General features: G+C 53.9%; 1 protein-coding gene across 12 annotated transcripts in view; it reads right to left on the reverse strand.

Annotated features, from left to right (window-relative positions):
- The window catches only part of GRAMD1B (GRAM domain containing 1B), a 241,680-nt gene that overhangs the window by 27,324 nt on the left and 187,267 nt on the right, over positions 1-27,089 (reverse strand). For 9 of the 12 annotated variants that reach the window (XM_078432873.2, XM_078432876.2, XM_078432882.2 and 6 more), the window contains 7 exons: positions 19,114-19,324; positions 18,275-18,295; positions 15,531-15,554; positions 12,782-12,802; positions 2,188-2,272; positions 1,010-1,113; positions 151-246 (listed from right to left, as the gene is read on the reverse strand). In XM_078432873.2, coding sequence (XP_078288999.1) covers positions 151-246; positions 1,010-1,113; positions 2,188-2,272; positions 12,782-12,802; positions 15,531-15,554; positions 18,275-18,295; positions 19,114-19,324 — 562 coding nt within the window. Of the gene's footprint in view, positions 1-150; positions 247-1,009; positions 1,114-2,187; positions 2,273-5,527; positions 9,584-12,781; positions 12,803-15,530; positions 15,555-18,274; positions 18,296-19,113; positions 19,325-27,089 lie in introns of those variants that run through there. The other 3 variants (XM_078432875.2, XM_078432878.2, XM_078432884.2) reach the window with 2 other exon arrangements.

Here is a 27,089-nt window from a genome sequence, read left to right on the forward strand (position 1 = left end):
AGTGGAGGCGACCCCCACGATCTGCATCACCTGACCATCCCCCACTGCCATACTACTGGCTTCCATATTCATGCAACCGAGGGACAGAAGCGGGAGGCTTGGGGCCAGGGGCAGCGGGGAGCAGAAAGTCCAAGGTCAGACTCCACTTACCTTTTCTGAGTCAGTGCAAACTTGGATGGCATTGGGAATGAGGCGGGCTGTTTTTTCTTTAGTCATGGAGCAGATGTCTTTCAAACGGACAGTCAGCTGGCACCCCACAGGGAAGGGAGGGTGGATAACGAGAGGAGACATTAACTGAGTCGGCAGTGAGCATTCGCATGGCCCCAGTTCAGAGAGGGGAGATCACGTGTCAGTCTACGTATTTCTAAACCTAGAAGGGACCTCCTCGGAGATCACCTGGTGTAGCCCCCTACTTCACGGAGGCCACAGGGCGACGTGGTGGCTGAGCCTCGCCTAGAGCCCAAGGGTGCCTCAGCTCCTGGTGCAGGGAGCCTTCTTTCTCAAGTCTACACGGTCCGATTAACGTGCAGAGGCCCCGTGCTACTTGCCACTTACAGAGACACAGAACACCGGCACTGGATGCAACCATAAAAGTCACCCAGTTTACCTCTTCCCACTTGATCTCCTAAGATAAGGAAATAGAGAAAGAGCAAAGGACCAGCCTAGTAGCACACAGCTCACTAGGTGGAGAACGCAGATAACGTACAAGCCAGTTCTGAGGCCAATGTTCCTTTTACTCAACTATCCTACGCCTTGCAGGATACTTAACTGCATTTGCCGAAAGCAGATGCTCCCACACTCTCTTCCACACCCAAGAGGGAGGGAGGGAGGGAGGGAGGGAGGGGAAGACGTGGTAGAGGAGGTCTATCCCTCAAGACTCGGCCTGTACATTTAGGAATTGTGCAAAGGTGTGGGTGGAGCACGAAGTCAACAAAAAGGGGCAGGTGGGGGGCAGCTCGTTCAGTCACAGCCAAGGGGACAACCCCGGAGGCAAGCCCCAGGTCTTTACCAGAGTTTCCCAGCGGAAGATGTTGCTGTAGAAGCAGATCCAATTTTCAGAGAGGTAGAGTCGGCCCTGAAGAAGAATGTCTCTTTGGAGTGCACATGAGTAATCTGTGGTAGGATGGGGGGCAGAGAGCTCAGAGACGGGACGCATCTTCAGCGAACCACGAGTTAAGCATGCGTGCCCTGCACCAGCACTGGGGGAGCCCAACTGCCTCCCACTCACTAGGCTCACTAGGTGGGTGAGACCCTTGAACTCGTGGCCAAGGGAGTCCCTGGTGTCTCACGTGATTTGAAATATCACCGTGCTTCCGCCTGGAGGCAGAGGAATGGATGAGATGGCAGAGGCGGGGCAAAGACGTCGGAGGTAGAAAAGGCCACGGGGGGGGGGGGGGGGGGGGGGGGGGGCGCCTGGGTGGCGCAGTCGGTTAAGCGTCCGACTTCAGCCAGGTCACGATCTCACGGTCCGTGAGTTCGAGCCCTGCGTCAGGCTCTGGGCTGATGGCTCGGAGCCTGGAGCCTGTTTCCGATTCTGTGTCTCCCTCTCTCTCTGCCCCTCCCCCGTTCATGCTCTGTCTCTCTCTGTCCCAAAAATAAATAAAAAACGTTGAAAAAAAAAAAATTTAAAAAAAAAAATAAATAAATAAATAAAAAAAGAAAAGGCCACGGGGCGCCTGGGTGGCTCAGTCGGTTAAGTGTCCGACTCTTGATTTCAGCTCAGGTCATGACCTCACGCTTTATGAGACTGAGCCCTGCATGGGGCTCTGCACTGACAGCATGGAGCCTTCTTGGGATTCTCTTGCTCTGCCCCTCCCCTGCTCATGCTCTCTCTCAAAATAAACACTAAAAAAAATTTTTTTTTTTTTAAAGTCAACGAACACCCCTCCCCTACACAGTTACCCCAACCCTTCACCGCTGGGCCATCTACAGAGGTTAAGAATGGCAGAGACTCCTTCCAGGTTGGGTTTTCTGTCAAGGCCACCACACACATGGTACTTAGCCCTGAGCCACAACCACCGGGGTCAGCGCTCTGGACATCTTCTCTCCCTGCTCCCGGACAGATGTTCTCGCTTGGGCTGGCTTTTATGTGGGCAACCTCGAGACAGAAGCAGCCTGAGTGCTGTCCTTGGGATCCCAGACTTCCTTCTTGCCCCCTGCCCTCCATCCCCAGGTCTCCCAGCTCACCAACAATGAGGCGCTCCGTGTCTGGAAGTTGCTTAAAGAGCTTTCTGAAGTCTTCATTTCTCTGCTTGTAAGTTGGGCTTAATACCTGCACGACAACGGCCAAGGTTAGCAGGATGCTTCCAGGTTCCGTGGGGCTGGGGAGGCAGATGCAGGAAAAGCACCTGCTTGCGTATTTAAAAGGCAAAGATGAGGCCCTGTTATCCCACAGACCCTAAGCGGCCAGGTTAGGCAAAGGGAGCTTCGGTATTATGGAAAAACACCGCGGAGAGAATCTGCCACTGAAAAAGTGGCCATCGACGCAAAAACGTCAAACAGACGAAGCAGGGCCCACATTGCATTCCAAGAAGAGAAAAGAAGGAGGGACACGTCCAGGGAGCTTCCTGGGACCCACCATGAGAGCTATTGCTGTCCTGCCTTCTGCCAGCAGGAAGTACCACCTTGACAGTGAAACAGGGGCTCAGAAGGGCTCCCTCAGCCCCCCGGGAGGACCCAGAATATGACGGTACTCAGTGCATCCCTCAGAAGTGGTTATCATGACTAACACAGTAAGTACTTGGCCGTGTATGAAATTCACAACAAGGAAAAAAAAAGAAATCAAAATGGAGGACTATATCAATGTGACATCTCAATTATATCTCAGGAAAACGGGGCAGGGAGAAGACCTGCACTTCACCAAGACTGGATTTTAAAAAACCCATAAAGCTAGTACTAGAGTAAGCACACAGAGAATTTAAAAGCACACCTGGCAACTAGAGGCACGCAGCCTTCATTCCCTCCCCACCCTTTATAAGACTATCCACTCCAACACTTACATTACTGATGAGGAAACAAAGGCCAGAGAGGAGACCCCTCCCCAAGGTTTCTCCAGCTGGTCAGGGGCAGCTTTCTGGATTCCTGGTCCTGAGCTCACCTCCCATCACTGGTGCCACCAGGTGACTCTGTGCCCACCTAGCTTTTTGGGTGCCTCCGTGCAGGCTCGTACCCATAAACCACCTTAGCAAATCCTCCATGGAAATTCCATCAGCCAGTTGAATAGACAGGAATCCTGATCTTTCCAAACTTACAATCTTAAAATTAAAATGAAAAATTAAAAAAAAAGGTACCCGAGGATGATACAGGAAGACAGGTGCACAACCCAGAAGAGCCATGCATTGCGACAGAGAAACATGTGTACTCCACCCAGGAGGTTCACTGACCTACTTATGCCAGGAGTGCACGGGTGCACACAGATTGTCCTGATGATGGCGACAGATAGATCTTGGCCATTTACACTCTCTCAGCCACTTCCCTGGGAATCCACTGACATACAGCTGGGTGCAATGAATTGCAATGAAATGCACCTTAGACTGTTCGTTTTTGGCTTTCTGTGAAGCTCGCTGGCCTGTGAGCAAACTCAGGCTGTGGCCCGACCACATTCAGAGCCTGCAGTTGACTACCTGAGCTAAGTGGCTCAATGGCTTTTGTGCCAGAGGGAAGAGGAATATCACAGGAAGTTGAAGGAGACGTAATGACAGGACTTCAGTTTGGGGAGGATTTCTGGAAGAGATTTCCAGTGGATGCCGTGCTACCTCCCACCCCCCAGGCAATGCTATGCTGCAGAAGCCCAAACTGCAAAAATCACCTGCCGTGTGTTTGAACCAAGTATCAGGGCCATTGGGAGTGAGTATCTAGAAGCCAACCTCTCCTGTGGCTAGAAAAGACCTCCCAATATAACACTCCTCTGGCCTATATGATAGCTCCAAACCGATACTGAGATATCCAATCTAACTGGCTGCCTGGCCTTGCAGAACAGAGCCTGCACAATGAAAACCCCTGCTTGACCACCTGATCATCAGTAAGTTCCTAATTATGTCTGACCTTCTTTTTTTTTTTAAGTGTATTCATCTATTTTGAGAGAGAGAGAATGCACAAGCTCATGCATGAGTGTGGGAGGGGAAGAGAGAGAGAGAGAGGGAAACAGAGAATCCCAATCAGGCTCCAGCTGTCAGTGTGGGGCCGGGCGCAGGGCTTGAACCAAAAACTGAGTCAGATGCTTCACCGACTGAGCCACCCAGGCGCCCCTTCTAGAGCTATAGTTAAGTTAACACAAAATGAGTTATTACCATGTACCAAGCATTGTCATTGTTAGCCCTTCATATACATCATTTCATTTGGCCACAGATTGTTTTCATTATCCCATTTTACACACTAGGAAGTTGAGGCACAGAGAGGTTAAGCAACTTGTCCAAAGTATGTGGTTACCAAGCGGGAGAGGAGAGCATGAACCAAGGTGGTCCAGAGCCCCTGGTCGGAGTCACGTCTCCATGTTGCCTTAGGATCTCGGTGCCAAGAAGGAAACGACAGGATGCCCCAGCAGAGCACGCTCTCTTGCGGATGAGATGTTCACCTGCTTTGGGGCCCCCGCTAGCCTTTCAGGCCCACGAGTGGGTCTTTTTGTCCAGGGGCGTGGTAATAAAGTTTCAGTTTTTCAAGGGGAAGAAGTTCTGGAAATTGGTGGCAGTACAGTGTGAATGCACTTAATGCTACTGAACTGAGAAATACTTAAGATGGAACATTTTATGTTCCTTACCACGATTAATTGTTTTTAAATGAATGCAACGATCAAGCGGGTCTTCATTACCACACTCCAGTTATCAGCCTGAGGACCAGCCTACCAGATGGCCCCGAGCCCCCTGCAGGTGAAAGCGGGCATCAGGCATCCAGTTACCTGAAGCCCAGAAGTGTTCCTATTCCTAATGGGCTTTCCATAGTGCTCCCTCACCCGGATTTCCACTGGGAACTCGGGCATTTTACAGAGGTGCACAGTGCATGGTGTCTGGCCATAATCTCCACACCAAACCTCTGGCAAAGGGAGGGAGCCACTCCTCCCCTCTCCTCAGAACAAAGCTGCAGCTGTACGGAGGGGGAGGGCAAATCCCGCCTTGACCTCTGACCTCGGCCAGTTCTACAACAAGTGGCTTGGGTGTAGGGACTCCTCAACTTGGTCTTGCATATAAATGCTCCGATTTCTTCCCGGCTGGCTGCCGGTGTGGATGGCGGCCGCCTTTGCTTCCTAAACTCTAAGTAAATACACGGTAGGACGACCTGCCACCATAGATCCTTGTGACACAAGAGACCTGACCCTCTGCTCCCCGCAACCCCCGCCCCCCCAGCCCGCTCTTAAAGCAATCTTCTCCAAAAGTGAGCCATGGTTCACCTATTTTAATTTAAAATCGTCAAAGAACTTTGGCTCAAGGATTATCAAGATCTGGGGCCCCTGGGTGATCTGGGGCCAAGTGACGAATTACAAAGGCCCAGCGGAATGTCACTCAGGCCCGGAGGGGTTGGGAGGCACACTCACGGCTGGGATTTCCTCAGATCCGTGCCCAAAGCAGAGCTCTGCACCAGCAGGTGTATCTGGAAACTTCTTCAGGTACCACTGCAAAGGCTGGCTGTCCTGCTCCAGCAGGAGGCTCCAGAGGACCCCAGACTCCGTCAGAGATTCCATTGCTCCCCACGGCTCCGCCTCCCAGTGGAGCCCCGCTCCTTGAGCTCTGATTCCCTCAGGATGAAAACAGTCCGTCTTGTCTGGGCTGGACACAGATGGGCAACCTCTGGTGGCTTGGCAGAGAGCCTTCGTGACCCTGCCCGGCCTCCTTTTCCCTCCTAGAGCTCTGCTCTCAGCACGGAACCTCACGAGTGGGAGGGTGTCGTCCGCATGGTTCCTGGGACAGGCTGGCCAGCCAGTCTCCCATGGCCAGGTTTTGCTTTGTCCCACTTTGGCTCCCACAGTGTGGCCGGTTGTTGGGCTGAGGGTGACCCAGAGGGGATGTGGTGAAGCCCCTCCTCTAGTCAATGTGGACAGCCACTTCAAGAGGCAGGCAGGGGCCAGACGACGCAGACACACGGCAGGTGCACAGGGCCAGCTGAGGGCTCTGAACAAGCAGGCTCCTGGAGGACAGACCGACTGCACAGGAAGAGGATGACCCCACAGCCAGGTGCACAGGTGCACCCCGCCGGTTACTCACACACAGCTCATAGTTGGTCAGAAACTCCCAGGAGAGAATGAACTCCCAGCTTCCCAGCTCTGTCTGGCCTGTCCCATAAGGCGGGCTGTTCACCGTGCAATCTCTTCCCTGGGCGGGCGCCGGTCCCTATGACTCATGGCCCTCTCCCAGGCAGAGCGGCCACCACTGGCTGTGGCAACAAGGCCTGCTCTCACCCCCACCCCTACACACACCCCTTTCCTCCCAGACCGTGCTCTGCTTAGCTGCCCAGCAAACAACTTCTTTGTTAGAGTTGCCCGCCCGTGGCAGGAGGGAGGCAGGGTGGGTGGGCGGGCAGGGCCAGAGCCCTCCACATGCTTCAAGTTACAGGATCTGGGTGACGGTACTGGCCAACGTCCTCCAGTAACCCCCCGGCCTAGCCTGGCCTCCCCAGCAGATGTTTCCTGCAATGGAAAGTAGCTGGCCGGGGCTCCTGGTGGGGGAGGGGGTGGGGGAGGTGCCAGGAGCACTGCTGCTGTGGTGAAATCTGAAATCGGAGACTCTAACGGCCAGGGACTTTGGGGGCACACTCTCCCCTCACTGACCCACCGGTCCACCAACTACCCTCTGCGCAGGGGCAGCAGGAGGTCGGGAAGCTGGACTCTTCGCACTGTAGATATGCCAGGGGGGAGAAGTCGGGCAGATCGCCTGGAGAAGCTGACGTCACCAGCTCCGGGGACCCTGCCCTGCCTCCAGCACTGGCAGGAGGGGGACCGAAGGCCAAAAGGATTCCCAGGCAGCTCCTCAGACCTTGAGGGCCAAGTAGCAATGCTAAGAGCAGAGAATCTGACCCCGGGGTCAAAAGGAGACATGGCTCACCTATTTTAATTTAAAATAGTCAAAGAACTTTAGCTCAAGGATTATCAAGATCCTTGGGATCTTGGGAGCTGAAGCCAATGGGGCCAGGAAGGGGTCCAGGCAGAAGCGGGGGCAGCGAAGAGATAGCCCTGGGACTGGGAAGACTGGACTTGGGACCCCAGGAAAAGTCAGACCTCTGAAACAAATGGGGCACCTGCCCCACGCCCCACAGCTATGCCCACTGTGTCTGCCTCAGGGGTCCCAAGTCTGCACATGATGAAGGAGGGGCCTCTGGCCTAGGAGTTTCCAAGGTTAGAGCCAGCGGCACTCAAACATGAGCATGCTTTAGAAGGACTACAGGAATGCATTACAGATGGAGATCCTTGACTCCCAAACTCCCAGATTCTGACTCTGAGGAGCCCAGGGTTTCCCGGTTAAAAGGTTTTAGAGAAAGTAGAGCTTGACTCCTTTCCCAAACTCCTATCTCCCTGTCTTTAGCATCTGCACACCGGACACAGCCCCACGGCCTCCACCCGTCACAAGCGCAGGCAGGTAGCTTCATCAAACCGCTGTCCTCCCCAGGAGGGGTCTAAACCTCAAACAGCCCTCTATCTTCTACAGCACCGAGCATGACGTGTTCCAGATGTCTGCTGCTCCAAATCTGTTTACCAAACGATCGCATTCCTCATACACTTCTAGAACTGTTCCTGTTTACGTCGCATCTCCTGTGTGCACAGCCACACAGATCCAGTAATACGTGCATGGCTTCCTGGTGCCCAGTCCCTGTCTACGCTCTTCAAACCATACACCTGAGCTTCTCTCTGGCCTGTGTGTGTCAGCCCTACCCTCTGCGGTATAGCAGGAGAACCGAGTAGTTCCATTTTGCAGGGTGACCAGAATGCCTCCCTCCTGGGCCATACCAGACCCCAAGATCTAGGCAGTACCTACACCCACGAAAGCTGCATCCTTACAGTAATTGCCCAGAAACGTTTGTTTATTGCTGCAGGCCAAACAAAGGGATGACCTCGGTGGGTCGGGTGAGGCATAGGCAGGATACACCCAGAGAGATAACTCTTAAGAGACAAGTCTCAGCGCTCAGCCTTTGTCTCCTACACCCCCGACAATGGGCTGGGCTGGGCTGGGCAAGGCAGGACGTCAGGCAGCTTGGGGCTGAGACGAGGGAAATGACCCCGAGCTAAACATTAACTCTATGGCAAACACTGGGAGCTGGGACCAAGTGGTACCCCCTCCCTGGGTATGACACGGGGAGGGAAGGGGTGGAGGAGCCCAGGAAAAAAAACAGATGGATTTTGGAGGAGTCCTGGCCTCACCTGAGAAGAATTCAATTAAGACCCTCAAAGGAAATCCTGGCCCTTCAGCCAAGTCCAGGTAGGGAGAAACCAGATGTAGGAGACAGGGGGAGGCAATGAACAGAGAGGAGAGAGATGGGGGCAGGACGGCATCGTGCAGAAAGTCAAGGAGGGGGTAGGACTGGGAGGGGTTCTCATCAGGAGAGACGGGACCATTCTAGAGAAGGTGAAGGGTGGGGGTCGGGGGGCAGAGGTCAGGAAGACTCTTGGAGACCATGGGTAAACAGGTGCGGACAGACGGGCAGAGCTGAAGGAAGGACAGGTGGCCCCACCTGGAAAGAACAGGCTGCCGAGGCTGTCAGCAGGTCGTCTCTCAGACTCTCCATTTTCTACACTGTCCCCCTAATGTCCCCGGTTTCATGCCCACAGAGCTTTGTTCTCTTGCTCTCAATATCGTGCCTGCCAGGCCTCCTTGGTCAGTCATTCTGTAGGATTGGCGCGATCGCTTTCCTCGCCACCAAAAAGCCAGCATCCCCGACCAGGGGCATGGGGCAACTTGGGCACTGAGTCTCTCCCGGCCACCAGGGTCTAGGCTCCTGACCTCTGACCTCAGACAAGCTCCTTCCCTGGGTTGCCATGACCACTGACCGCCACGAAAGGGGTGACGCAGAAGAGGACGGTACCTGTGCCCACGCGAGGCATCGGACAGGAGAGCTGTGACTGCTTCCTCCAAGAAGCGAGCCCACTGTACCCAGCAGGCGCCATCTTTTGGGGGGCAGACTACACCCCTTCCACTCCCAACTCTGCCCTTGGCTCCCTCCACAAACTAAAGCCCTGTTTCTGCTCATCCCTCTGGCTCAGGTCTGCCAGGGGCTGTGCCTCCCAGGCTGGGGGCCTCGGTGAATAAAGCTGGTATGGTCAAGTAAGTAGAGGGGGAAGGGTTGAGGGGAAGAAGCGTAGATATAAACAGGCCTGGGAGGGCCTTAGGGCAGTTGTGAATTGCACTGCCTTCATATCCCACTCTTGACCTTCATGTCACATCCCTGGCTAGAGACCAGAAGCCCTCACACCTCAGCCTTTCCACGTCTCAGGACCTAGCCACCTCTTGCCATGGGCCCACTCTTTAGGCCCGGTTGGTCTGCCATCATGCTGACAGGTCTTCCCTGGCTAGACAGTAAAATGTGTAAGGGAGGCAGGTAAGGAGGGAGCTGGGAGTGGGCGGGGAGCTGCACACCCAAGCTACTCTGACAACCTGAGATGTTCTCTCGGTGGTCAGCAGCTCTGCGATGACCCCCCCCCCCCCCCCCCGCTCCTGAATCTGACCAGGACATTTGTGACTGTCTCCAGAGCTGGGATTACAGAGCCTTTGCCCATCCTGTCAATGATGGCACATCAGCCACCACCACCACGAGTGTCAGGGGACAGATTACAAAGAGAGTTGTCAGTAGAGATAAGCAGGGGGGATGGGGCAACACAGTAAGTGTCTTCTGGAAAACCATGAATGGACTATCAGGGGGCAGTGCAGAGGAGGGGAGCGGTTTGAACTGAAGTTTCCTGATGGGGCCTCTGCACGCGAGAGCACAGGCACACACGTGGTACACAGCAGGGGGGTGTCCAGCCACCCAAGGACACAGGCACTGGGGGTATGAGGGCACCCCACACCCGTGTGCATCGATCCAGGTGGCTCTGGGGAAACACCCAGGTGGTGGCTTCTTCCTGATCGAGGCAGGGCAACGGTGACTCGGGGAACGGTCACGCTCAAGTCCGTGCTACAGATAATGAGCACACTGGTACCATCAGAGCGGGCAGAGACGGGGTGGGGGGAGGGGGGGCAGGGGATGACACCTGCTGTGTGGAACAGGCAGCATCTGGCTTCCCCCCCAGACACCCAGAAGTGGGCCAGGCACCAGCCTCGGCCTCAGAAGGAAAGCAGGGTTTTCACCCCAGGTTATCTGAAGCCAGCCTTTCTAGGGCTCTACCCACTATGCTAGCCACTGATCTCCCTCCTGATGTAAAAACACACGGAGGCAAAGTGGAAAGGTCACCTAGATACAGCTCCTCACACCTCTGGCTCGGGCCGGCTGGAGGTCCCTCGTCACCTCTCCGCGCCCGAGCCTTTGCTCGGCTCTGCCTCGTCCTCCCAGCGTCCACCTAGCCCTTCTCTGTCCTTCTGACACATCATCCCATTCTGTGGCCTGTCCCTGTCCCGTGTCAGACCTCCACAGAGGCAGCCGGGGAGGAAGGCAGACAAGGAACCGCATCTGCCTGGCAATGCGGGATCAGGGGGGAGAGGAAAGGGGAGCCACAGGAAAACATTTCTGGAGGGGGCTCGTGGGGTCTGGAAGAAGCCCCAGAGTGGAAGCACGCGTCCAAGAGAGCGGTCATCAGGAGGAACGCTAAATGCTGCTCTGCAAAGAGTCCCCCTGTGCACTTGGCCTCTGTGAGCTAATGACTCGTGCCAAGGGGAGAGTCGATAGATAATGTTTCTGGGATTCATGCGGGGTGAGGGGTGGAGGCCGGAGGAGACACGGACCATCTGTGAGCCCCAGGAAGGCCCGGGAGACGAGACGGAGTGGAGGCCCGTTTTAGAGGGAGACGTGCGGTCAGCGAGGGTCTGCAGCCGCAGGGCATCGGTCAGGAAGCAGGGCTCTGGCGGCCCGGCTCCTCTACCATCTCCCACTTATCTGTCGCCGGAACGCCTGAGTTCTGGGCCTCACGTGGTGGCTGGCCTTTCCAGCTGGCCTGCGAGAGGCAGCGTCCACTTCTGTCCTTCCCTCAGCCGCCAGCAGTGATGTGCGGGGCTGGGAGAGGCGCTGAGGGGAGAGTGTGGGGAACCTGCCGGTGGCAGACAGGAAGGGAGAGCCGGCCAGAGAACGGGAGTCAGAGGGGAGAGGGAGGAGGAGCCAGATGGAAGAGCCAAGGCAAGGAAAAGCGAGGTGGAACAGAGAAGCCTGACTGAAAGAGAATGAGAGCGAGAGGGACAGAGAGAGAAGAGGCGAGGATGGGGGCCGGCAACCAAGATGGGCACTTGCATGTCCAGATTTGGAAGTTTCGATGGTCTGACACGTCTGCAGCCACCTGCTTCCCGTTCCTTTCGGGGATGCAACTTTTTGGGGCGGAGGTTTCGTCAGGCAAGGGGCGCTGGAGCCCCTGCGCAGCTCGCAGGAAAGCGGCCCCCACCCTCCTCCCTCACAGAAGCGGCGTCTCTCTCCTCCAGGAGGTGAGCTGTAAGCAGCGCCGGGGTAAAGACCAAGGTGGGTCCACAGGGAAGGGCTGGGGAATGAGAGGGGACGGTCCGGCTTTTCCCTGACACAGGCCGCCTCAGTCAGCGAGGCCCCCCAACCTCTGCCTTGGCTGTGCCAGGCCAGAGGGGCACAGCTCCCCACGGAGCAGCAGGAGGTACCTGACCTGGGGGAATCACTGAGCCCTGTGGGAACACAGCCCGCACGTACACACAAGCGATCCTGACCCAAGTCCCTACGTGAAACCCAAGCCTCCCCACTCCCACCCCCGCCCCCGTGTCCACAAGCTCTGTCACTCACGGCCACCTTCTCCCACACTTGCTGCCCCCCCCCCCCCCCCGAAGCCTGCTGAGGCCCGGCCCGGTGCTGGGGAAGGTGGTACCTGCATGATCAATCAGACTCGAGGGTGGGGAACAGCAGACTCGGAGCAGGAAAGACAGCTGACCTGAGGCCAGGCTCTCCACTAGGCAGTTCCAGAGGGCAGAGTACAATTCGGTGGCAGGGGCCAGCTGAGAGACTTCAACCGGCTGCTCTCCAGGGGGAAAAGTTCAAACTGCTGCAGCCCAGTCTACGCGATGGGGGTTGGGGTCTCGGAAGGGACTGTTTACCCCACAAAACAGTTTCTGGGTCTGCAGCAGCTGGCTGAGCCACCACCGTGGACGACATCAGGCTACGCCTCCATCACAGACCCAGGAGCAGTGGGCGTCTTCTAGAAGGAAGATGCCCCTCGGGACTACTGAGGTGTGCCTTGAGGCAGAAGTCAAATTCTCCTAGATGGGACAGCCTCTCTACTTAACGGGGGAAAGTTTTCTGGCTGCATTGCCCCCAAAATGTCTTGGCTGAAGGAAGGAAACTTTGCCCCTACGTTCAGGCCCCGGGGCTGTCCGAGTCCCAGAATTCTGTCTGGTCTCTGGACGCCTCCCCCAGCTGGGCCCCTCCACTGGGGCTGGAAGAGCCCCGTCCAGGAGTCGAGGGGAGGGCCATCCTTCCCAGGTCTCCCTGAATCAAATCCTCCCTCACCAGCAGTCCTGTCCTCCTGCACAGGAAAACCAGTCTATCTGGTGTTTCAGGGAGGGGGCTGGTCAGGGGCCCCTGAGCTTGCTTGAACAAGCCCACGGGGCGGCCAAACCTCTCCTCGCCACCTCTCCGTTCCCCAACCACCTCCATCCACCACCCGCTTCCCACGTGCCCGGACAAGAAGAGAAACAGGGATACTTACGTTATACCAACTCTGGCTTTTCTGAAAGGACAAAATAAGAGAAAGCACAATTAGTCTGGGACGAGATGGTGGGAATGGCCAGGGTATTCCTGGCTCCAGAGGGAAGGTTACACAGACAGCAGAGGGCGGGCAGGGAGGAGGAATCCAAATGCAGCCGGATGCTTCCCATGTGGCTGCTCGAGAGGGGTCCTCCTTTCTCAAGACAGCTCCAGAAAGGAGGCCCAGGGAGCAGTCCATGCTGGAAACCTCACCGAGGTCGGGGCGGCAGGCAGCGGCAGCACCAGCCAGAGCTCAGCTGGAAGGGAGTCGGAGCCCCATCATGAGGTTTTCTGATGGGGGTGAGGGGTGCGCTGCAGGCATCCGAGACCCAGTCCCCAAATGGGCCCTGACCAGAAGCAAAGTGCAGAGAGAGACCAACCCAGCCTTCCGCTCCAAGTCAGCCCCTCTGTAGAAGGCAAGATGGGGCCTTCGGGTAAAGGAAGCAAAGGGGCTGCCTGGAAACTTCCTCCCACTACGCTCTCGGCGAGCAGAGGCGTGAATTCCTCCTTCTGCTCAATAGCTGGCTGATGACCCAGGTGGCAAAGGGGTCCTGGGGAGGTTCTGCGCTGAGAGGAGAGTTGAAGCACATGATTGCCGGTTGTCCCTCCCCACTCTGTGCTGCTGTAACTCGGTTCCCAACAAAATCAAGACTCCGTCCCAGCTCCAGACTTCAGGAGCTGGTTCATTTCCTGCCCTGGGCAAAGGTTACTCGTTTTCATGGCAACTGAAAGTTCTTTAGAGCAAGAGGGATGGCTAACATTGTGCTTTGTCTACCTCCAGTCTCTAATCCCACCTGAAAGCTAGACAGGTGGACAGGAACACACACGCATACCTGCCTGGGCCCCAAAACCGTGAGGTGCTGATCCAATGGTTTTAGATTGGGGATGGGGTATTTCAGGTTGTAAAAAACTTGTCAAGGGTGTAATTCCAGCCAAGAATCACTGCATCAGGGAAACTGCTGGTCAACAGCTGTACACACAGGTGTGGATCCTGGGCACAAGTGGCAACTTTTACCCTCCCACCTCGTTGAAGGGGCCCCGACTCATAAGGGGAGGAAAAGGGCAGCCACTGTCTCAGAATGTCCACCGGGAGCAGGTCTGGCTGGGAGGAGGGTGGTCATGTGACCACCACCCCCCTCCTCACCAGCTCCCCCGTTCCACCAGAACTCTCTAGATGCTCTCTGTAGTCATTTCCCAACAAAGGCTATCACTATGGCCCATCTGGAAGCCACACACTCGAACCACGGCCTTACCTTCTCCTCTATTCCAGAGGTCTTAGCAGGTAAAGGGGCCAAATCTGAATATTTAAAACCAACTATTTCACTGTTGAGGGAGCTGTTGCCCCATGGGAATCCTGGACCTCGATCTGAACATGAGCCTGTAATCATTTGGCGAGAGCCACCCATTTCTGGAGGCGAGTGGATGGGGCAAAGAGGCTGTGTCTGACCTTACTTGTACCTTGCGAGGTCTTCATTCCTGGGTCCTGTCTCTGAGATCACAGGGCATGAGGCTGTGCAGGTATCCACTGAACCACATCTCCCAACAGCGGAGAGGAACCTTCTAGGATGTGCCAGCCTCGCCTGCCCCATAGTTTATGGCATTTCACCAAACCGAAGCCGGGCCCTCAGATATCTGCTTCACAGCTGAGAGAACTCTCCGTCCGTCACCCGCCCCCTAGCTTCTCACCCCACTGTCCTGGCCTTCATGTTAGACCCTGGGAGAAAAGGGGACAGCAGGAATGAAATCGGGCTGGGTGCGGGGGACCCAAGATCCTTCATGATTACTCTTACGTGCTGTTCCCACTCCTGCCTTAGGTATTCCTGTACTGCCACACAGATAGATGTCCCTTTGGAATCCGTTCAGAGTGACAAAGAGCCTCAACCAGGGAACCGGTGTCCCATTTCTGTGTGATACTTTTGTGTAATACTTGCTCGTTCATAAAGGGGGGGGAGGGGATAACAATTTGTGTTCCCAAGTACTGAAATGTGTGAAATGAACCAGCCAGAGTGAGGGCTTCTGTCCTGTCCCTCAGCATGACACTCTACCCTCATCAGCCATCTCCAGGCAGCTTCTCATCTGTCACCGCTAAGAAAAATGCCCCCCACCCCACCCCCCTGTCAAACCCATAGTAGCTCCTAGGAACATGCACTGCGGGCACGAGTCCCTCAACTCTGACCAGCCTCCTGGAGGCAAATTTCATCCTCTGGCTTCACTCTCCCAGGGCTGAGTCCCCAGCTCACGGGGGCAGAGAAACCAGAGGGGCTGCGGGCGTGGGAAGGGAGGAGGGAGCGAGAGCAGAGGCATCCAGGGACACAAGTTAGGGTGTCTGCTATTGCGGCTTCTTTAAAATGCCCCTCCTTCGCAGAGAGGGCCAGAGGCATGGAAAAAACAGAACTAGGGGGTGGGGGTCGAGGCTTCTCTGACAGGTCATGAATGGATTTGGCTAAAAGGGGAGCAGGGGAGTCAGGAAAAGTACTCAGAGCTGCCCAGGACAGGGAACTGAGCAGAGGATGGTTCCACTGCCTCCTAGAAGGGGTCTAAAGAACAAGCACTAAAGGAATACGAGGCCTCTGGAAACAGACCCACCTTCCCTAGAGACATCTCCCCAGTGCAAAGGCTCCTGGGGTCGGGATGGTGGGGGCTGGGGGGCCAGAGGAGGGGAAGAGAGGAGCTCTACTTATAGGAGGTACGAAATAAAAGAGACTTCTTACTTTGATCAGGTTAAGTCTGTCATACTGGAAAGAAAAAAACCACAAAAATTAGGGTTGGAAAACAAGGAGAAAGGTCAAGGGGAAAAGCTGCAGCGAAGCCACGGGCTGGGTGACAGAGCACACCCAACGCAGGAGGACTCCCCTACCGGGGTCATCGCAGCGGCTATCCTAGAGCAGGAGCTGGCCGGAGCGGGGGAACGGCCGCTGGCTCCCCCTAGTGGCCGCAAGCCAGTACTACAGAGCAGAAGCTGGGTGGCCGCACAAACTCCAGGGGTCTGGGGAAGAGGAAGGAAAGGACGCCTTGAGATCTTCTAGCTCGCTGCTCTGGGCGGGGCTGCACCCAGAAGGGTCAGCCTCAGCAGTACAGTTACACACTCACAGGAGAGGGGCCTTACGGATCACCTGGTCTGACCCCTCCATATTAATATGAGGAAATGGAGGCCCTGAGAAGGCAAGGCAGACACCGCCCATGCCTGGCTCCAGGGAGAAGTGGAAGTACTTTCCAGGCGGCCTGGAAAATATACGAGGTCGTCTCCTCTAGGAGGTGGATGAGAGACGGGGTGAGGTGGCCTGGTGGCCATAATAGCAACAATAGCTCTGGCGACCAGAGCCCTTTGCCACGGATACGTCTGGTCAACCTGAGACCACGTTCCAACTGGGGGAGGGGGTATCCTAAGCACAGGAGCACGCGCTCCACCTCTCCTCACCTCACCTCTGCAGCTCTCCCTCACTTTCCGCTCCAGGCCCCTGACCTGTGTAGCACCTAATTCCTGAAGTCTGTGTGTCCCACACACAATGGTTTCCCAGACCGACCTCAGCTGCCACCATTTCCCGCTGAGCTGGCAAGGCACCCCCGTCACCCACAAGTCAGTCCTGTTCTAATGGCGTTTGGAGGATGGTGGTGGCAGTGGTGACAGCTGTGACTGGTGGGAGAATCGGGCCGAGGGGAGGCATCCACCCAAACCAGGGACTCGAGGACTATGTGTCTGCCTCACCGAAGCCCATCAAAGGGAAAGAAAACCTAGACCACCCCCCCCTTTCCCAGCACCTCCCTCTTCAGCTCATGAGAGGGGGACCAAGACTAACTTTGAATTCAGCTCTTGGCCCCTTCACAACGCCTCATTCTGACTCTCAGAGTCCCAGCCTGGCTCAGCGGACCAGCTCCATGAAACACGCCCGTCACCCCACTCATTTATGAGTCCTCCAGCCTCTGACGTGTAACGTCCCCAACTACACACGAGCCCCTATGAGTCGGGTCTGGTTTCCGGACAATCTAGGCACGTTTCTTAAGGTTTCTTATTTCCCTTCCTAGCCTGTAGGCTGCCAGGGGGCAGGCACGGGCCCGTTACTCGTTTCCCGAGGAAGACCTACCATTTAGGAGATTTTTAAAAAATCCTCCTTACGGACTACTCGCCTCAACCCAGCACCCGACTAAAAGAGGCTCCTCTGTGGGTGGTGGCTGACGGCCATCAGTAACGTGCTCACCGAGCGCCCTGCTGGCATAGGGGTGAGAGGAGACGAAGCCCGCAGCTTCCGCTCAGACACAGCCAGAGAGACGGAATAACCCGATGCCTGGGTCTAGCGACACGTGTCCTCTCGCCAGCCAGAGCTGTGAGGGGCTGGGAGCGGGTGCTGACCCCACGGAGCACTCCTCACTCCCCACAGGTAGAGCTCCTCCTTCCCTGCCCACAGCGAGCAACCACCATGTGAAGTCTTCAGAGCCAAGATGTGCTTTGAGCCTGAAAGGTCACAGACTCTGGGCTCAGCCCCGTAGTCTCTTGCTCTTCCCTCAGGAATGAGAACAGCTGTTCGCCCTCCTCCTCCCCAAGACACTTACAGAGGCTCAAGACTATTATTAAGTCATCCCTCTCTTTTTCTTCTCCAGGCGACATCCCACCTCCTTTTCCCCTGTGGGGGTTATTTCCTGAGCCCTGCCATTCTAAAATACCTACTGCTCACGCTGGACTCCCTCCAAGTTCTCTTCGGACCTCTGAGATCCTGGGGGCCAGGGCAGACTCTGGAACTGCCCCCTGACCTCGTCGCATTTCTACAGGGCCTGGCAGGGGCTACTATCGATGTCCATCGACCTCCAGATCCTGGTACCACGCCCTTCTGGAAGAATAGCTCCGATCTGATCACACTTCAGGATCCTAAGAATACCACAAGCCCCCGGGCTGGGCAGTGGGCGGAAGCCGTGAGGGATGCCCAGGCTGAGCAGCTGTCAGTGGGCAGGCAGAGGGAAGAAGGTGCCAGGTAGAGCTCCTGAGGTCACTTTCCCACACCGGGGAACTCACCTATGGGAATCTGTGACCCTCAATCATCACGTCCGGGGACTCTGGTCTCACCCACTAAAGCAGGTGTAAGCGGGTATATCAGGACCCAAAGCCCAGCTGGATGGGGCTTCCCTTCCCCCAGAGCAATGAAACTAAGCCCCGGCAGGACTCTGCTTCTAGATGGCTCCATGTAAGGAGGGAACAGATTCCCAACCCAAGGCGGTATTTGGGGAGCAGGCAGAGACAGGGGAGGATGGGGGACGGGTCTGTTCTCCGACTTTGGGTGCAATAGGAATGGTCCCTCTGTAACTTCAAGCCAGCCTGCCAGGGGGCAGTGGGGCCGGCCCTTCTGGGAAAGGGACCAAGCAAGACATGGGCCAGAGTGGGCGGGGGCAGAGGGAGGGGTGCGGAGCGCTACAGACAATTCAACACCGGAGGGGAGACCAAAGACAGAGACAAAAGATGGCTTACTTTTGAGAGGCGCTTGTGAGACTAAGACCATGCATGCAAAGGAGGTATTTGGGAAATGGTGGGGAAGAAGAGGAAGAACAAGAAAATCAAAAGACAAATCAGGTGGGAAGCCAGCTCCCGTGCCTCCCAGGGGCCCCTTCCCCTCCCCGGGGCCTAGGAGTCCAGCAGTAACGAGAAGCTTTCTGAAGGAGCATCTAGGCAAAGACCACCTCCTGCTTCCCAAAGGACTGAGGAGGGGACAAGAAAATCTCTGGGGACCCGTAAGTAGTCCGGGCCCCCCTGGGGCTCATTTTACGTCTTTCCTTAGGCAAAGGCCCAGGCCCTCGGCAGGTGGCACTGACACTTGCAGGGGATGGAGAGGCCCTGTCACCGTCCTCCTGGCCCAATGAGTACCAAGTGGGTTATTACCAAAGGTGAGGCAGAGTGATAGCCAGGGCGGAGGTTAAAAACCCCTCTCTTCCCTGAGGACTCTCTCTTCCTGGCACTACGCTCCTCCCAGATAATGCTCCCCTCTACCCCGAATTTGAAAAAAGGAAGCAGGACTAAACGGATGACCCCCTCCTGGTCCCCAGAGCACCCTTTCTCCAAATCTCAAGGCACGTGAGGCTCCCTACCCCAAAAGGAGACAACAGTCACCGTGGAACCATTTAACTAGCGCTTGGGGCACTCTGAGTGTTCCGCTGAGAAGATAAACTAGGGTCTCCCCCGCCTGTCCTACCCTCGCCTCACTGACACAAGGGCCCTCGAGGAAGGGGTTGTCTACCTCGCTGACCCCCAACACTGGCTTCCCCGCAGCCAGCTGACGAGCAAGTAGAGAGTCCCGGCAGCGCCCGACTCACCTTGGAATTTTTGCCGCCACTCCGGCCGGACTGCGAGGAGCAGCTGCGCTGGACGCCCTGCTCCGGCGTGGACGGGGACTTGTCCGAGGAGTGGTCTGAGCCCTTCTCCACCATGGTGTCTCCGTCCGGGCTCTGCGGGGTTGGCGAACGAGACCGTTTCCGGAGGATGGGGGAGCAGGCCGGCGTGCTGCGGTTTGAGTTACTGGCAGTGCTGCAGGGGCAGATGGAGAGAGGGAGTGGGGTGGAAAGGGGGGAGGAGGAGGAAAGACAGGCAGTCAGTGATTGAAGGCCAAAGACGGGTCCCAAGGAGCCAGCTCAGGGAGCCAGGGTCAGGGGCTGGGGAGAAACAGGGAGAAAAGGGCCCAGCTATGATCTCACTGCACCGTAATACTGCTGCTGGCCAGGAGGGGGCGGTGGTGCCGATGTGAAATGGAAACAATGTGAAATGACATAGAAGGGGCAAGTAGGGCAGTTAGACATTTAGATATTCATCCATCCATCCGACCATCTGTCTGTCCATCCATCCAAATATCGTTCGAGCCCCTATTACATGCCAAGAACTGTCTAGGGAAAACAGAATTTAAGAGCTGAAAGGCTCATTACAGCTCATCCAATACCACGAGCTCCTTTTATGCACACTGCATAACTAGTTCCGACATTTTGTTTTGCAGATATGTGCCCATAAAAATAGTTAAGAATAATCCTACTTTCAAAGCAGTCACATGCATATTATTTCACTGAGGCATTATTTCTTAAGGCATTCCTAACGGCAAGTGCCATAATCCCTATTTTTAAGGTCTTCCGACTTGCAACTCAAGCACAGCATAGTATTTCCTTGTAAGCCATGTTACTCTCTGCTTCCCCTGCCCAGGGGAAAGATGAACACAGCAGAAGTTCTCACATTCCATAGCCCCCTCCACCCAAATTCGTTTCCAACAGGCACCGTATACATCCCACAGTACCAAATCCGCTCACGCCAAGGCTTACAGGCTGTAATTATTTACTATTGGACACTGAGCGTGTGCTCTTGATGGAACAGGATGGGCGTAAAGAAAGAGGGGAGGGGAAATGAAGTTAAGTTCTAACAAGTGTTTGCTTTGCCCTGAGAGAATGGAAGGACAAACATGGAAAAGGACATGGTTAAGTGGGAAAGAGACAGGGGGAATGGGAAGGGAAGCATGGACGAAACTGCAAAGGCAAAGAAAGAAGCACAAGGGTAGGGGGATGAGAAGCCAAGGGCCCCCTCACCCACTCCGGTCAGAGAGCAGGGTCAGGCTTCAGGGACAGCCCAGATCTGAGGCTGTGAGGGCCCCTCCATCCCAGCCTTCCCTAAGTGAGTGGCACGCAGGGTAGGGAACACTGTCATTTGCATGAAGATCCAGCTGTGACCTCCGATGTCCCATCGGACCCATTTGCAATGAAAACCATGCCCCTCTCAGCAGAACCTTGCACCTGGGGATCCTCAGCAGAGAAGGAAGGAAGCCCAAAGCCCAAACCGGCAAGTGGGGAAGGAGGGCGGCAGGGGGTGAGTGCAATGCTCTAACTTTTGAAGGAAACTGATGGAGAGAAGAAAAAAAGGAGGCCAGACAGAGAAAAGGAAGACAAAGGTGACCAGAGGACGTATGGAGACACGTTAAGACCCAATGTTTTGCTTCCCCCTAAAACAGAATTCAGATAGATATTGCTTACAAAACTAATAATAACTGTGCTTTTGAAAAAGAAGCTCTTGGAGCACCTGGATGGCTCAGCCGGTTGAGCGTCTGACTCTTGATTTTGGCTCAGGTCATGATCCCAGGGTCATGGGCTCAAGCCCCACATCAGGCTGCAGGCTCAGTGTGGAGCCTGCTTAAGATTCTCTCTTTTTCCCTCTGCCTCTCTCCCTCTCTCATTCTAAGATAAATTTAAAAAAGAAGTATTTCTTCAAGTTCTCACTCCCCCCCCCCCACTCATTCACTACTGCACACCGAGGAGAGGGGAAATTATGTTCCTTTTCTTCACTTGGAAAAGCAGAGTCTTGGAATGGTGGTGAGGAGGTTCTCGGGACATGGTCCCTGGGGGGAAGCCTCCGAAAGCTCCTGAAGGGTAAACTCGGGTGCTCATCGTTCTGGGGTAGCTGCCTCTCACTCAGGCCAACTTCAACCCACGGCCAAGTACTCCAAGGATTAAACTGTCTTCTAGGATTACTTTGCTGGAAGAACGGTCGGGAACTCTACCCCTAACCTCAACTAGTTTGCTCACAGACATACCAGAGTGTGGACGATGCCTAGCACACGTCCATCTCGGTCACAACAGCTCGGCTCCTGTCTTTCCCTTCAGTCAGGGACATCTTGACACATGGCGAGTCCGGGTGCGAGAATGGAAAGCAGGTCTCCTTATCCTTCTCCAAACTCTCCATCCCCACTGGTAACAGGCTGTTGAGGAGGGCTTCATTCAGCAAGGGCTGGGCACAAAATTCTAACCTGGAGGAAACTCGCTCCAACTACCCAAAACCACATGAATCTCCCACTCAGTGATCAAAATGCCCATGAGATTCCCTCAACCACTGAGTGGCCCCATATCAGCTGACCTGACTGACACGTGCCACCCAATGGATACCTAAATTCCTACTTTCAACACATCCGTAAGCTTATCCTGTCATTTGTCGTGTCAGTCTCTGTGCTTTGAAGGCCACTGATGATCCGTGTTGTTCCTGAAGCGCTCTTCTCCGCTCCGTGATGCCACACAACTCTTTCTATTCCTCTTCTGGCCTCAAACGCTGGTTTCTCTCTTGCTGACTCCGCCTGAAGTCTGGTCCTTCCCCACGGCCCGAACCATCACCTGCATAACTTCAACTGTACCTCGCAGCAGAAGACTCACTCCCCTGCCTGTTTCTGGCTCCGATCGCACTTGCTCCCTTCAGCTCAACAGTCTGCGGCCGAGTGGACAACCCCTCCGAAGAGAGGTCTCAGTTCAGACTGAGAACCGAGCTCACCATCCTTCCTCCCGAAACTCCTCCCACTACCACCCCTCGTCAGCGGCATTACCATTCCTCGTCTCCCAGCCTGCAAATCCACGTCTTCTGTGTCACTCCGCAAAAAGTGAGTCACCGGCTCACATCGATTCTATCTGCGGAAAGCTTCTTAACCCATCCTTCCTTCCCTCCCCTCCCCCACCCGGGGTCTCTTGCCTAGATGCTTCCGAGTCGTTTAAGTGGTCTCTTTCATCTCCTTTCCCTGTCTCGTACTCATTCCCATCTCTGTCATTCGATCTATTTTTTTAAATTAATTAATTAATTAATTAAAATTATTTATTTTGGAGAAAAAGAGACAGGCACAGAGTACAAGCAGGGCAAGGGCAGAAAGAGAGGGAGAGACAGAATCTGAAGCAGGCTCCAGGTTCAAGCTGTCAGCACAGAGCCCAACAAGGGAGATCATGACCCGAGCCAAAGTCGGACACTTAACCAACTGAGTCACCCAGGTGCCCTTGTCATCAATCTTTCTAAGTACAAGCCTGATACGATCTTTCCGCCCACCCCCCCCCCCCCGCCACAGGCATGCATCTTAAAGTCTCAAATCCTCAGAATGGAAGTCAAAGTTCTCTACCGAAAATGATGTTGACACTTGCCTGTATTCCAATACTTTATCTCTCCTTATACAGTCTTTGAGGGTTTCCGTATCTTAGTCCCATGTATCTTCCACTGGTGTTAATACGCACTCGCTTCCTCCTGTCTCCAGGCTTCCATACCTACCACTACTTGCACGTGAAGGGCTCTTCCCGCCCTGTATCTATCTACCTACTGGAGTCCTATTCAGCTTTTAAGAGCCATCTCAAACCTCACCTTCCCCACAAATCTTTTTAAAATCTCCACCACTGAGACACCTGGATGGCTCAGTCGGTTAAGCGTCCAACTTCAGTTCAGGTCATGATCTCACGGTTCGTGAGTTCGAGCCCCGCGCCGGGCTCTGTGCTGACAGCTCAGAGCCTGAAGCCTGCTTCGGTTTCTGGGTCTTCCTCTCTTTTTGCCCCTCCCCTGCTCATGTGCTCTCTCTCTCTCTCTCTTTCTCTCAAAAATAAACATTAAAAAAATTTAAAAAATAAAATAAAATCCCCACTAATGAACTGACTAGAGCATTTAATATATTCTGCCTGGTACACACACTCTTGGGGGCACCCACCTCTGCACCTCCCACGTGGTTTCATGTGACACCTTATAAGTAGTGTGTGCTCCGGGGATGTCTGCTGAATTACGTAACAACCTAGTAAAGGTTTTCACAATCTCCGTGGCTTTAACAATCCCCAGGATCATGACATCTCCCAAACAGGTACCTCCAACCTGTTAATAAAAATAGCTAAAAGTTGGGGCGCCTGGGTGGCTCAGTTGGGTAAGCATCCGACTCTTGATTTCAGCCCAGGTCATGATCTCAAAGTTCCTGAGTTCGAGCCCCACACCAGGCTCCCTGATGACAGTGCAGAGCCTGCTTGGGGTTCTCTCTCTTTCTCCCTCTCTCTCTGCCCCTCCCCGACTTCTGCTGTCTTTCTCTCTTAAAATAAATAAACTTAACAGAAATAGCTAAAAGTTTATGAATGTTTATGAGTTCCTGGCATGGTACCAAGCACTGATGAAGCACTAGTTTATTTTATTTCCCAGCCAACCTATGAAGTGTTGATGGAGATTATCATTCGTCCTCTTTTCAGGTGATAAAACTCAATTACTGACAGATTTAGTAATTTGCCCAAAGTCACACAGACAGGTAAGTGGCAAGAGAGGATTTGACATGCAGGCCTATCTGATGATAGAGCCTATTCTTGGAACCAAGCATTCGGTAATATTTGCTGGGTGAATAGATAGAAGGATGGATGGGGTGGCTGGGTGGGTGGAAAGAAAGAAGGAATCAGCTTCCTGCCTGCAGTTTTTAATCCATTCCCTATTTTGCTGTTACAATGAACTTTCTAAAAAAAAGTGATTTTGCCATTTTGACCATTTTCTCCCTTGCTTGAAGTCCTCTATGGTGCCCAACCTCCTTAGAATGAAATCTGAACTCCAAACTATGGCAGAGCAGCTCCTCAATGATCGTACTTCAAGCTACCTCTGAAAGCTCCATCTTTGCAACTCTTCCCAGGGGACCCTCTGCCTCAGCCATCCAGGACTCCTTAGAGATCCTTGTGCCACGTTCTTGCCTTTCCCTATCTTTTCAGTCTCTCTCATGCTGAAAATACCATTTCCCCCTCCAGGCGCCCTCCCAACATTGACCCCTCAAGACTAAGCCCAACTACTCCCTACTCCATTCCCCATTCCACTCTAATCCTTCACTATACAAGAAGACAGCTGGGATTCTAACTCACCACAATCACTATTTGATTTGCTACATGCATACCTAACACTCTTCAAAGGTATCCCCTTATCCTATAGATTTGGATGTCCTGCTGAGCAAATAAAACCCAATTCCTTTGCATCTCATAACCCTACACTATTGTTGTCTTTCCAGCGAACTCTACAATGGGCCATTAATCCAATCCTGCCACCATTATTAGTAATAGTATTACTTTCTATTTCAAAACCTTGGGGATTTAAAGCTAAAAGGGACCTTGGATTTACTACCTAAAGGGAAGGAAGACTGGTATTGTAGGAGCTACTGGACCATGGCCTCCTTCCAGAACTTTGCACATAGCCACACATAAGAAATCTAAGAAACACGGAGGCTGCATGGCTGCCAGAGTGATACGCTTTCAGACCTGGATCTTCTGCTCCATACACACACACACACACACACACACACCGAGCATGCGGCGTTCAAGTCCATAATGGTGAGTGACAAAGGATCCCTGTGCTTGGGACATTATTATAGTCGGGAAGAGCCAGACACGTGTTCTGCTCCTTCCAACATAAGCAATGAGTGGCAAGACAGGGAAGAGTCCAGGAATCTTACGCAGACCGCTTCCTTGAGAATTCAGCACTTGAGACGTGAGCTGGGTCCTAAATAACTGTCAGAGTCAGCCAGGTGAAGGCATGGCAGTAGGAGGGAAGAGAATGTGCCCAAGCAAAACAAAACAAAACAAAACAAAAACCCTGTATAAACAAAGGTGTGGAGACCTAGAACAGCTGGGGATACACAGAGCATTGCAAGAAACTATGTGTTACTGAAGCGTAACATGCTTAAGCTGACGCACATGAGACTCCTCAGACTATCAACTCTCCCCAGTAATAGGTCCGCTGAGACCCCCACCAGCCACTTTTAACCCACTCACTGCAGGTGGGGGGGGGGGGCAGACCTCATTCACTCACTTCCCATCTCTCCCTTTTTTTTTTTTTTAATTTTTTTTTTTTAACGTTTATTTATTTTGGGGACAGAGAGAGACAGAGCATGAACGGGGGAGGGGCAGAGAGAGAGGGAGACACAGAATCGGAAACAGGCTCCAGGCTCTGAGCCGTCAGCCCGGAGCCCGACGCGGGGCTCGAACTCACGGACCGCGAGATCGTGACCTGAGCTGAAGTCGGATGCTTAACCAACTGAGCCACCCAGGCGCCCCTCATCTCTCCCTTTTTAAAGATCTCCAACAACACTTTTTCATTCCTCTCCTGGTTACCCTGCTAACAAACAGTGAGTGCTTCCTTAAGTCTAATACCTCATGTCGCTCCTGGGTGCGGAGCGACAGGCATGTGTCTTGTAATCTCTGTGGCAGAAATGATTACACGGAAGGCAAACAAGTGAACCTGAATGAGGAACACCACCTAAGCTGCTGGGATGGCAGCAGCCCCTTTCCTACACGCTAACACGTTCCACTGGCCTGGCTCATTCCCAGATTCCCACTCACCCTCCGCACACCTGGACACTTCCTGTTTCACATCATCCCTTCCCCCAAGCCCAGCCCCGCCATGACCTGTCTGATCAAATGGTTCGGCCATGATAGTTTCGGTGCCAGGACATTGGTAATTTTTCTGACTCCCTGATATATTCCAGGGCACCCCCAAACTAACAGGAAGAACATTTAATTAGAAATTCAGAAAGCCAGTTTCAAATGAAACATCTGTTTGCTGAGGGCCTGCTTGGGCCGTTATGTCAGGATTAATTGCCGGCCTGTAGAGTTGTGTCAATAGGCTCAGGCTTGAGTCCCAGCTCTGCCACTTGCTGGGTGACATCGGTCTCTGAGTCTCATTTTTCTGCTTAGACAAATGAGAGGTGTTAATGCGTATCTCATAGGACTGCTATGTCGAATGAAATAACGTGAGTGAAATATTTAGCGCAGGGCCTGATACATAACAAATGCTCAATAAATACTATGGAGCTTCTATTATTGTTCAGAAAACTGTTGTTCTGGGGCGCCTGGGGGGCTCCATCAGTAAGCGTCTGACTCTCGAAATCCGGCTCAGGTTGTGATCTCTCAGTCATGAGATGGAGCCCCCGTCAGGTTCTGGGCTGAGTCTGGAGGCTGCTTGGGATTTTCTCTCTCTCTCTCTCTCTCTCTCTCTCTCTCTCTCTCTCTCTCAATCTCGCCACCTCGGTCTCTCTGCCCCTCCCCCACTCATGCTCTCTCTCAAAATAAATAAACATTTTAAAAAAAGAAGAAGAAGGCTTTTGTTCCTCTTTGTAAAATGTGGAATAAATACCCTTGCCCTCTTTCCTCAGAGGATTATATGGACATGCTTCAAATGCTCCCAAGCAGGACTTCTGGGGACCACATCCACCTGGATGTGCAGGATCCTTGAAGTGCAGAATCCCAATCCCACCCCCACGCAATAAATGACAATTTCCAGGAGATGGTGTTAGGAATCTGCATCCTGAACAAGCACCATAGTAGACATTGCGCTCTAAAATTTGAGAGGACTCCCAAGGATTCGTCAAAGGGTAAGTGACCGATCTGTCCCAGATGACAGATGACTCCTTAAGTGAACCGCCCATTCAGAGTCTCCCATGTCACCAACTCGTTGGAACAGAAAATGAGTTGAGTCTGTCATAGAAACTGGCAATGGAGAATCGTGAGCTGATGAGGAGTCGGCT

The sequence above is a fragment of the Panthera onca genome, chromosome D1 (genome assembly GCF_046562875.1).
Source record: "Panthera onca isolate mPanOnc1 chromosome D1, mPanOnc1 haplotype 2, whole genome shotgun sequence".
NCBI lineage: Eukaryota > Metazoa > Chordata > Mammalia > Carnivora > Felidae > Panthera > Panthera onca.